The 11,498-nt window shown below is 39.8% G+C and overlaps 1 protein-coding gene across 2 annotated transcripts in view; it reads left to right on the top strand.

Annotated features, from left to right (window-relative positions):
* The window catches only part of CHD2 (chromodomain helicase DNA binding protein 2), a 148,376-nt gene that overhangs the window by 48,599 nt on the left and 88,279 nt on the right, over positions 1-11,498 (top strand). The window contains exons 10-14 of one of the 2 annotated variants that reach the window (XM_006867108.1): positions 1,648-1,748; positions 2,776-2,820; positions 2,992-3,170; positions 5,452-5,576; positions 8,342-8,558. In XM_006867108.1, coding sequence (XP_006867170.1) covers positions 1,648-1,748; positions 2,776-2,820; positions 2,992-3,170; positions 5,452-5,576; positions 8,342-8,558 — 667 coding nt within the window. Of the gene's footprint in view, positions 1-1,647; positions 1,749-2,775; positions 2,821-2,991; positions 3,171-5,451; positions 5,641-8,341; positions 8,559-11,498 lie in introns of those variants that run through there. The other variant, XM_006867109.1, reaches the window with a different exon arrangement.

Genomic DNA, 11,498 nt, shown 5'->3' with positions numbered 1-11,498 from the left:
CAGATCTTTGCACATTTTGTTGTAATATTTGGCTTTATCTTCTCGAGCTGATCTCTGAAAGTTTCTGTTCAGCTCTTGGACCTCCTCATTTCTTCCATTTGCTTTAGCATCTCTTTGCTGGAGAGCAAGTTTCAGTGTCTCTTCTGACATCCATTTTGACCTTTTCCTTCTTTCTTGTCTTCTCAATGACTTTTTGCTTTCTTTGTGTATGATGTTCTTGATGTCACCCCACAACTCTTCTGGTCTTTGGTCTTTAGTGTTTAATGTATCAAATATGTTTTTCAGATGACCTCTAAATTCAGGTGGGATATAGTCAAGGTCATGTTTTGGCTCTTGTGGACTTGTTTTCATATTCTTCAGCTTCAGTTTGAATTTGTATATGAGTAATTGATGGTTTGTTCCACAGTCTGCCCCGGCCTTGTTTTCACTGATGATTTGGAGCTTTTCCATCATCTCTTTCCATAGATGTCAATTTGATTTTTATGTATTCCATCTGGTGAGGTTCATGTAGTCGTCTCTTATGCTGTCTAAAGAAGGTATTTGAAATGAACAAATCATTTGTTTTGCAGAATTCTATCATGCGTTCTCCAGCATCATTTCTATTACCAAGGCCATATTTTCCAACTACTGATCCTTCCTGTTTGCTCCCAGCCTTTGCATTCCAGTCACCAGTAATGATCAATACATTTTGATTGCATGTTTAATCAATTTTAGATTGAAGAAGTTGGTTGAATTCTTCTATTTCATCCTCATTGGCTCTAGTGGTTGGTGCGTAAATTTGAATAATAGTGGTATTAACTGGGCTTACCTGTAGGCGCATGGATATTTTCCTATCACAGACAGCATTGTGCCTCATGACTGATGTAGATATGTTCTTTTTGATGATGAATGCAACACCATTCTTCTTCAGTTTGTCACATAGTAAACCATGTGGTTGTCAGATTCAAAATGGCCAATACCAGTCCATTTCAGCTCACTAATGCCAAAGATATCGATGTTGATGCATTCCGTTTCATTTTTGACAACTTCCAATTTTCCCAGATTCATACTTCGTACATTCCATGTTCCGATTTTCAATGGATGTTTACAGCTGTTTCTCTTCATTTTGAGTTGTGGCCCATCAGCAAATGAAGGTCCCGCGGGCTATAAAGGGTTAGGCTATAAAGTAACTAGAAAATTTAAATCTTGATACGAACAATAATCTAATTTCAAGTTGCTGCTGTTTTCCTTTTAAAGGTTTTTGGAACTAAGAATAACTGGTTTTCTAAAAAAAACGACATTAAGTCAATCTCAAAACCCATACACATATTAGAAAAGGTATGTTTTTCTTTTTTAAGTCTGGAAGCCGTTTCATTATCCTAATTTGTTTAGATTATACATTTGTCACACAAAAGCTGTTTTTAAGTTTCTTTATAGATAGGTCAGGTCTGAGAGGTGAACTGGTATTGTAACCTACAATTCTAAGACTTTCAGTGTTTTCTAAAACTGTGTATTTTTTGTCAAATCTCTGACCTAATTGCTTGTTAGTGAAAAATTTTTAAAGGGACAGAGGGAAGAAAAAAATAAGTTTTTTTCTCTATCTCTTACTTTTGTATATATCCTCTAACCCTAATTAGGGTGCACTGTTTCTGTCTGTTTTCTGTTCAGGTTAGGGAAAGTTTCTCCTGAAGATGTGGAATATTTCAACTGCCAACAAGAGCTGGCTTCGGAGTTGAACAAGCAGTACCAGATAGTGGAAAGGATCATAGGTAAGCACAGAGACAAGCAGCGTGGGAGCCAAGGAATAACGACTCCTGCTTTTGAGAGGCATATGGTAAATGGCATTTTATGGGTTTACGTTTTAAGAATAGTTAAATAGCATAGCTTTATTTTGAAGGAAAAGCCAACAGGATTTGCCTGGTAAGTGTGTATGAGGGTGATGAGAGCAGGAAAGTACCAAGGATGCTGCTGAGGTTTCTGGTGCAAATACTTACAGAAGGCAGAGGTACTATTTACTGAGACAAAAGACTGCGGGAGAAGCTCATTTCTGGAGTGAAGGTTAAGAGTTCAGTTTGTTAATTTGTAAGTTTGATGCGCTACCAAGCCATCTAAGTGAGGACGATAGTGAAGGTGGTATAGCCTCTGTGAGTCTGGAATTCAGAACTCTTCTTGGTCTGGGCCTGGAGGTTCTGACTTTATACTTACTCGTATATAGATAGTATTTAAAGCTTAAGATTTCATTAGCTCCCTAGAAATGGAGTATGCATGGTATGAAAGGAAGTCTGAGGACTTTCCAGGTTTTGGAAGTGAGAAAGAGGAGGGAAACCAACCCACCAGCAAAGGAGACTGAGAAAGAGCAGCCAGTGAGGGAAGAGGTGGGGGGACCAAAGAGAAAGTACACTGGCAGCCTTGCTGGCTATCAGCTGGCTTGAGAAGGAGGAAGCTGTGATAGTCAATTGTGATGGCCAGTGAGCCTTGGCCCTTGAATTTGGTAGTAGGTGTGTAACTGTTGAGGTTTATCCATGTAGGCCTGGGTTGGGTGTTCACAGGAGAGAATGAGAAGGGAGTGATAGAGACATTTCACACAGCTCTTCTGAACAGTTTCATTATAAAGGAGAACAGAAACGCGTTAGTAGCTAGCTATAAAGGCAGTCATTTTGTTTTTTAAAGAGGTAAGACAGAAGAATATATTCGTATGCTGAGTGAGTATGTTCTGATGTGCATAGGACTAAGCCGCTTGCTTTTTTTCTTGGCTGTGGTGATAACTTCTTTCTGTCTTTTTTTTCTTATACTTAGCTGTGAAGACAAGTAAATCTACATTGGGCCAAACAGATTTTCCAGGTAAGCAAGAGATGTTTAAAAACATCTAGCATTAACAGCATTTGTGGTTTATAAAATACGTACATTATTACCACATAGTGTTTCACTTGTTTTGCATAAAACCAATGACTGTTACTCCCTGCCTTTAATTGATGGCTCCTTATGTACACATATGTTTTGTGTATCAAATAGCTCATAGTCGGAAGCCGGCACCTTCCAATGAACCTGAGTATCTCTGCAAATGGATGGGACTGCCCTACTCAGAGTGTAGCTGGGAAGATGAAGCCCTGATTGGGAAGAAATTCCAGAGCTGCATCGACAGTTTCCATAGTAGGAACAACTCAAAAACAATCCCAACAAGAGAGTGCAAGGTATGGTGATAGCTGCTGCTTCCTGTTTCAGGGAAAAGGTGGTCATAAAGATAACAGGAAGAGAAAGTACCACAAAGATGCGATATCCCCTTTGAAGTGAATGAGGTCGTTAGTTTGACATTAGAGAATCATAATTGAAGCAAAGGGAAAGGTTGAGTCGTACAATAGTTTCTCTGACTTCTTAAATCCTACAGTTTACACATACTGTGAAGAATGCATGAGCGGATGTAAGCATTTTAAAATAGGAATGATGGGAAAAAAGCTGTCACCGAATTCTAATTTAGAACCAAACATAAAGAATCTTTTATTTGCTAGATGAAATATACAAATCCCCATCGTTCTCTGGAATTTATCCCATCTGTTAAATACTATGCTACAATTCTCTGAGTGATTGAAAAGCATATGTAAGACACGAGCTCTTGGAAAAGCCGCCCAGTCTAGTTAGGGACCCCAGACCACCATCTGTGAAAAGCACGTGTGACTGGGGATTAGATGAGTCTAATAGAGAATACCTGATACAGTGGGGTACAGATGTAGATGCCATTGAGTTCCAGTGGCCATGGAAGACTTGAGTTGACTCTGGTCATTGAAGAATGAATTGGTGTTAGACAAGACAGGGGATCTAGGATGTATTGCCACCCATAAAAGCTGCCAAGAAGATGTTCTTATATTCAGTCTCAGGGTTGGAAAGGCGGGTGAGTCCCTTTAGGTTAAATTATTGTATGTCTTGAATATCATGAAAGGTATTTGAACTTTATTTTGACGGGTATTGGGATGCCTTCCCTGTTGTGAGCAGCTGGAGGAAGCGGGACTAAGCCATTATAAAAGCCAGGAAGTCTGGTCCATAGAATGTCCTAACAGTCCATGAAGGAGATGTAGCATGAGGACAGGGGAGGTGACAGTAGGATTAAATGGGACCATCATTATGGAGAAGGCCTGGCAGGAGTGGACAGCTGGATTTTTGAGAGTGAGAGTCAGGAATCAAATTATATCCCTGCTAAGTGGACTCAGGAGAGCAGAGACCATCAAGTAGCCTTATCAGATAACTCCTCAGGATCAGTGTCATATTACCCAGTGAGTAAGGTAAGCATGGGCTTACTTGTGCTTACTTGCTAGCCTGTAGTGAACATCTCTCTCTTTCCAACCCCATAGTATCTTCTACGGAAACAAAGCTTCTTCAGATTTACAGTTCCTGACAGGGACAAAAGCCCAGTAAGCAATGTAAGCACAGGCTTACTAGTCTAAAGTACACAGTTGAAACTTCACCACAGATTAGTAAGTAAGCACAAGTAAGCTCCTGTTACCTTGCTTATTCAACATTCCACCTGTGATAAGACTGATACTTCCATAGTTTCAAGGAGTAACTTTTTGGGGTTTATCAAGATGTCTAGAATTTATGAGCATTTGAAATGCTGTTATGCATTTTCCCCTTTTGTTTAGGATCCTTCGATAGAATTTTTGATTAAAATGTTCAGTAATGGTAGCCAGGCACCATCCAGTTTCTTTGGGTCTCATGGTAAAGGAGGCAGTTCATGGAGGGAGTGAATGAATATTGCATAACTTTTTAATCAACTGCTTTGCAAACTTCCTTGGCCATAGAATTCACATTTGTTGTTCTGTTGTTGTTGTGTGCCATTGAGTCCCAGAGGTTTGCTAGCCTTCCATGTACTTTGAACATATTATCAGTAGGGTCTGGTCCCTCGCGAAGGACATCATGCTTAGTAGAGTATCAGTAAAAAAGAGGAAGACCTTCAGTAAGAAGGGTTGACTTTGGCTGCAACAGTGGGCTCAAACCTAGCAGTGAATGTGAGGCTGGGGTTGGCAAAGGACCAGGCAGAGAAAACTGGAAACTTAATGCTATTCAGTAGAGATGATATGTGGAGCCCTGGTGTGGTGCTGTGGGTTAGTGCCCCAGACTACAAGGTCATTTGAACTGCAAGATCGGTGGTTCAAGCTCACCAGCCACTCCTTAGAAACCCTATACGGACGGGGTTGCCATGAGTTGGAAGCATCTTGGCTGCACTTAACAACAACCAGAAGAGATGACATGCCGGCGGAAGTGCTGTTGGATGATGTTTGCAGTATTTTCTCAGGCTGAGATCCAGTTTTGGGGGAGTGTAGACGGTGATGAAAAGGTGATGGTAGTGGTGTCTGGAGGGCTTGGTGATGCCGATGTGATGTTTCAGTTTGTAATCTTTGGTGAAGAGCACATTGACTGTGCGCTAGTAGTCTAGCTGGGAGAACATTGTTTAGATGCGCCTTTGTGAATTTTGTTTTTCAGGCTCTGAAGCAGAGGCCACGATTTGTGGCTTTAAAGAAACAGCCGCCGTATTTAGGAGGGGAGAATCTGGAGCTCCGAGATTACCAACTAGAAGGTCTCAACTGGCTTGCTCATTCCTGGTGCAAGTAGGTAGAAAAATGTACTTGTAATTTTTTGTTTGTGCATTTTTATTGTTAGATACAAAGGATTACTTCTCTTTACTGTTATTACCACATTTTTAAAATGTGATTGAGAAAAGTCTCTTTTGGGAATTTTATGCATGTATAATAAACCATTTTAATTAGCAGTTAAGAGTACTCTATTAATTAGTTAATATTTGGGTAATTTATCATGGCCAGAAACGTGTATTATGTTATTTATGAGTTGTGTAACAGCAAGTTAATTTGCCCAAATTTCAGCATAGAAGTAGTTATTATCAAAATTTAGGAGAGAAACAATGTTTCTTTCTAGGCTATGGCAACCTGAAGTCAGTTTCCTGTAGGAGTGATGGAAAGTAGAGTGTGGTTGCCCCCTCTATACGCATACCTGGGGGTGCTGTACAGGCTACCTTTAACTTGGGGAAAAAGGAGAGATAGGAAACTTTGAGTTTGGTTTTCCAATATTTTCCGGCAGTTTTCATAAAAAGTTCATTTAACAAATTCAACAGTAATTTCAAATAGTCCTTTTACTCCTCTGTCCTGATTCCTCATCTGGGCCCGGAGATTTTAACCACAAACCCACAAACCAAGCCCTTGTAAGATAAACTACTTTTTTCTATACAATTCCTTGGCTCACACGAATCATCTTAATTTCTTTAATGGTTTATAGTAAAGCAAAATTCCTCATTTCAGAAATAAACTTCTTATTGTTAAGTGCCATGGAGTCAGTTCCAACTCATAGCGAACCCTGACAGGGTTTTTGAGGAGTGTGTTTGAATCACTGACCATGGAGTTAGCAGTCCACTGCTTATTCTACAGCAGTACACCAGGACTTTAGAAATAATCTGAAAATGAAAACATGTGAGCTCTTTGTCTCTATGCAGAAAAACTGTTCCTAATTACAGAGATCCCTTTGACTGGTTTCCAAGTGAACCACCTATTCCTCTTTCATGTCAAATCTGTTACGAAAATTGAGTTCTTGGAAAGCTTCCATTTGTATGACTTGAGAGCGTGACTCTCATATAACCATCTAAGTTGCTGGAAAGCAACTTTTCTTTCAGAGGCTAGTGGGACTTACCTTATAAAAGGTTAGTTATAAAGCTTAAGGGAAGCTTAGGAAATTATATATATAACTCAACTGCCGCATTTTACATTTGAGGGTCCCTTGGAGCAAAAATGTCGTGTACCTTGCCCAGTGTTACATCTTGTTTCATGTTTGTATCCTTGATCAACATTTTTACTCTAAATGACCAACTCAAAATCAACTGAAAAGGACCCCAAGCATTGTTAGGCCCTGGTCACAGCACTGTTATATTAAGTAGGAGGCGATTTTGGTCTGGTTTTGGATAAAGTGGCGGTAGCAGTTTAGTCGGGGGCGGGGAAATTGGGAGGAAATTAACCTTATTTCTTCCCTAGTACTGTGGGAAACTGAGAAGTCGGATAGAAATGAATCAAAGGAGTTAACATGTGTCTGAACAAGATTTAGGAGTTCCTAAGATGTGTAAGGAGTCCTGGTGTGGCGCTGTGGGTTAATGCGCCAGACTGCAAAGCTGTTTGAAATGCAAGGCCAATGGTTCAAGCTCACCAGCTGCTCCTCAGAAACCCTAGACAGGGTCGCTGTGGGTTGGAACTGACTCTATGGCACTTCACAACACAACAAGAAGATGTGTAATGGCTGAGCCTCTTCACTCTCCCCTCCTCCCTTCCTCCAGTGTTCTGCTTTGTTCTTTCCAATGCTTCTCCGTCTCACTAGATATTCTATGGAACACAGATGTATTTCTTTAAAAAATGTATCCCTTCTTGGTGAATTAAATGTCTTATCTGTCTAATCACTTGATTTGCCTTTAATGTGTGCTGTTACTTTCAGTTATCTCTGGTTCATGGATTACACATATGTGAACATGTTTATGTCGTGCACATCTGTAAGCCTTCCATGGCCTGGTTTCAAGAACCATTTAATTATATGTTGCAACTGTACTTCACTAATCTCATACAAGGGGGCTTCAAAAAGTTTGTGGAAAAATTCCATTATCTTTTTTTTTTTAATGTTTTATTGTGAATTATGTGATCGTTTACATGGGAGAACTTTAGTTTTACATTCATCCTTCCATTATCTTTTCTTCAATATTTACTTGAATTTTATTGATGCCTCTCATACATACGTATTCCTCATTTCCTGTTAAGTGGGCTGTGTCTTGACCATACTTTCCTACCGTTGGTTATTCCCTCATATTTTTCGTGAAATTGTATGTAGTCTTTTCTTCTGAATATCTTGTTGAAATCCAACTCATCTCCTAGATCAGTGTCTTAGGCTGGCTCTCCAGAGAAGCAAAACCAGTGAGGCTTATATATGTATATATGTAGCCACACCCACACGCACGACTTTATACTGAGGACGTCTCTCACGTAGTTGTTAAGTGCCATCGAGTTGGTTCCAACCCATTGTGACCCTGTGTAGGGTTTCCTACAGGTTGTTGTTGTTAAGTGCCTTTGTGCCAGGTCTGACTCAGTGGCCTGTATAGGGTTTTGGAGGCTGTAAATCTTAGCGACAGCAGCTGGTGGGTGCAAACCATTGACCTGTGGTTCACAGTCCTGTACTTATTGTCTGGAGCCGTGCTCCCACTATTTGTTGATAAGCAGGACAGTTTAGGCTCACCACTGATGCCTTGCTTGGCTGACACTATGAAGAATTGGTACATTTCCTGTTTTTTGGTCAGCGAATGATTTTTGTCTTGATTTTTTTCTCTCTGCAGAAGTAACAGTGTGATCCTTGCTGATGAAATGGGCTTGGGGAAGACCATCCAGACCATATCGTTCCTCTCATACCTGTTCCACCAGCACCAGCTGTATGGCCCCTTCCTTATAGTCGTCCCTTTATCTACCTTGACCTCATGGCAGAGGGAGTTTGAAGTCTGGGCACCAGAGATTAACGTCGTGGTCTACATAGGCGATCTGATGAGCAGAAACACGGTGTGTAAACAGCGGGCGGTGGGGACAATGTGTGCTGCTGGTGTGTTTTGGAAACTCCAAAAACTATTCTTTAGTAAAACGATTATCCTAACATTTTGCTATGTGTCAAATTTATGACATGTATGAGGGATTTTCAGAAAGTTTGTGGAAAAAAGTAGAATTGAAAGACAATGGAATTTTTCTGTGAATAATTTGAAACCTCTTCAAAAATATCATAAAAATACCACTCAGAGTTTTTTTGAAACATAAAGCTTGCTATTTAAAGGAAAGCAACAGCACCACTGAAGTGGAAATCTCCCTGAGCTGGATCACAGTTACTTTTTTCATCTGTCTCTCTTATATTCCCAAGACCACTTTATTTATACAGGGTCATATAAAAGAAAGTTAAAACCTTGTGGAATGCTATATTATTATTATTTAACTATTTGAACAATAAGAGGTTATTGAAAAGAACCAAGTTCTTATATTTTATTTCCAAATTTCTTAAAACAGTTGTTTACCTGAAAAGAAAGGAATAAAAGTAAAGGGAAAGTAGTCATTTCAGGGCTACAGAAATGTGAATTATTTGTCTGTTAGCAAACTCAGTGTTGGACATCTTGAGTTTAGAACACAAGGGCCTCAGTTTTTCTTTAAGAAATCGTTTCTTGATCATGAATAGTTTTTCTAGTCCTTTCTATGTGTTACGCCCTGTGCTTGGATGCCTTATATATGAGGGTGAGTCAAAAATGATCTGCATTATAGTTGTATCAAAACCCCCATCCACATCCACGGCTGATGATAACATTGAGCCTGTCAAACGATAGTGTTGAAAGATGCGTGACAGTGGAGTATGTAGCAAATCATTTGCAAATCAGCTGTGGCTCTGCCTGTGAAATATACACGACAGACTTGGGGTTTGAAAAGTTGGTATGAGATGAGCACTGAAACACCTCACGGAAGAGCACAAACAGAAGCAAAACAAAATTTACACTGATACTCGAAGGAAGGTACAAGTCTTTAAACAATCATTACTGGTGATGAGACATGGATTCATCACTATGAGTCTCAAGGTAAATGGCAGAGTGTGGAATGGAAACATCCTTAATCACCGACCAAGAACAAGTTCAAAAGTCAACGATCAGCAGGAAAATCAATGCTTACAGTTTTCTGGGATTTTCTAGGACCAGTATTAGAACACTAACAGGGAAAGCATTCAACAATCAACAGAGCTCATTATGGTGAGCTGCTCACTGAAGAGCTGAAGCCTAAACTTCAGATTAAACTCAGAGGACTGCTGTCCAAAGGCATTGTGATCTTGCATGACAATGCACGTCTGCACACCTCTGCCCACACTATTGCCACTGTGCAGAAACTTCATCCTTCCTTATAGTCCTGATCTTGTTGCACTGGACTTTCACTTGTTTGGTGTCCTGAAAGCAGCCCTTCAAGGATGAAAATTCACCTCTGACTAGGAAGTGCAGACAGCGGTGTATTCATGGCTTGTAACTCAGCCTAAAACGTGTTTTAATACGAAAGCTTGTTGGCAGATGGACAAAGCATATTGTAAAGCAAGATTATGTCTAAAAATGATGTAGGTGTCATTTCTGAAAGTTGATTAAATTGTATAGTCAGAATGTAGATAATTTTTGACTCATACTCGTAGATTACGTATAACTCTCATATGGTGGTATGGTGTGCCGTGGAGTTGGTTCTGACTCAGAGTGACCCTGCATAGGGTTTTCAAGGCTGTAAATCTTTATGAGAGCAGAAATCTTTCTCCCATGGAGCGGCTGGTAGTTTTGAACTTTTGACCTTGAGGTTAGCAGCCTGACTCATACCACTATACTACCAGAGCTCCTTAGGTCTCATAATAGTAGATGGTATTCTTTCCAACTGACCGATGAAGAATACATTTACTCAGTGAGTCTGATGTTTGTCCTCAGGCCAGCAAGAATGTGGTAGGGCTAGGATAGAACCCAGGGCTTTAGGTTTGAGTGCTTTTTCCTTTCCCACTGTTGTTGTTATTGTGGTTGTTAAGTGCCATCAAGTCAGTTCTGATTCATAACTACCCCCATATAGGATTTCTGAGGAGTGACTGGTGGGCTTGAACCCCCAACCTTGTGGTTAGCAGTCCAGTGCTTATTCTGCAGGGCCACACCAGGACTGCCACTGTATGTTGGCATATATGGTGTGAAGGGGATTACATGTAGTAATAAGAGCAAGTCTTCTGGAATCCTTAAACATGTGACTATATGTTATGATCGTTCATTTTTATTAACTACATTCATTAAAACAACCTAAGTGAAATCCTGGTAGATTCTAACCTAATTTTGAGTGTCTTAAGCTTAGTTTCTAGCTTGGTGAACACATTTTTGCTAACCATTAAAAAGAAAAACCAAACTAACAAAATCCCTAATTATGCACAGTTGCTTTAAGCATTGCTTCCAAAATGAATTAAAAAGGAGTCTGTAAAATGTCGGAGTCAGGAAAGTTTTCTTTGCAGTTGCCAATACAGTTTTTCTTTGTTTTCCTCCCCACTTGGTAGTGAGGACCTGCATTCATTCTTTGTCCTGGTTTTCAGTTCCTGGCTAGAAAACCAAACGGCAGTTGTGTTTGCTAGGCACTCATTTATAATGTTGTATGACTGTGGTAGTTTTTGTGTTCCTTTGCATTGACTTTATTTTCATTCATAATAAATTACATCTTTATCTTACACATCTCCCTACTCTCAGGTTAATGAAGTTTCTGAGCCAGAGTTACAATTTGTTTTACTTGTTAATATGAGTGTTGTTCTACTTTAGGAGTAATCAAATGATTATTATGAGTATCATCACCGTATCTAAAGAGTAATCAGATTATCACTATGTGTATTACCCGACCTAAAGAGTACTCAGGTCATCAGTATCCTGAGTATTTCCCGACCTGAAGAGTACTCAGGTCATCAGTATCCTGAGTATTACC

This window comes from Chrysochloris asiatica, unplaced genomic scaffold, assembly GCF_000296735.1.
Source record: "Chrysochloris asiatica unplaced genomic scaffold, ChrAsi1.0 scaffold00101, whole genome shotgun sequence".
Classification (NCBI taxonomy): domain Eukaryota; kingdom Metazoa; phylum Chordata; class Mammalia; order Afrosoricida; family Chrysochloridae; genus Chrysochloris; species Chrysochloris asiatica.
Note: the sequence above shows the minus strand (reverse complement) of the source record. Positions and strands in the feature narration are given on the sequence as shown.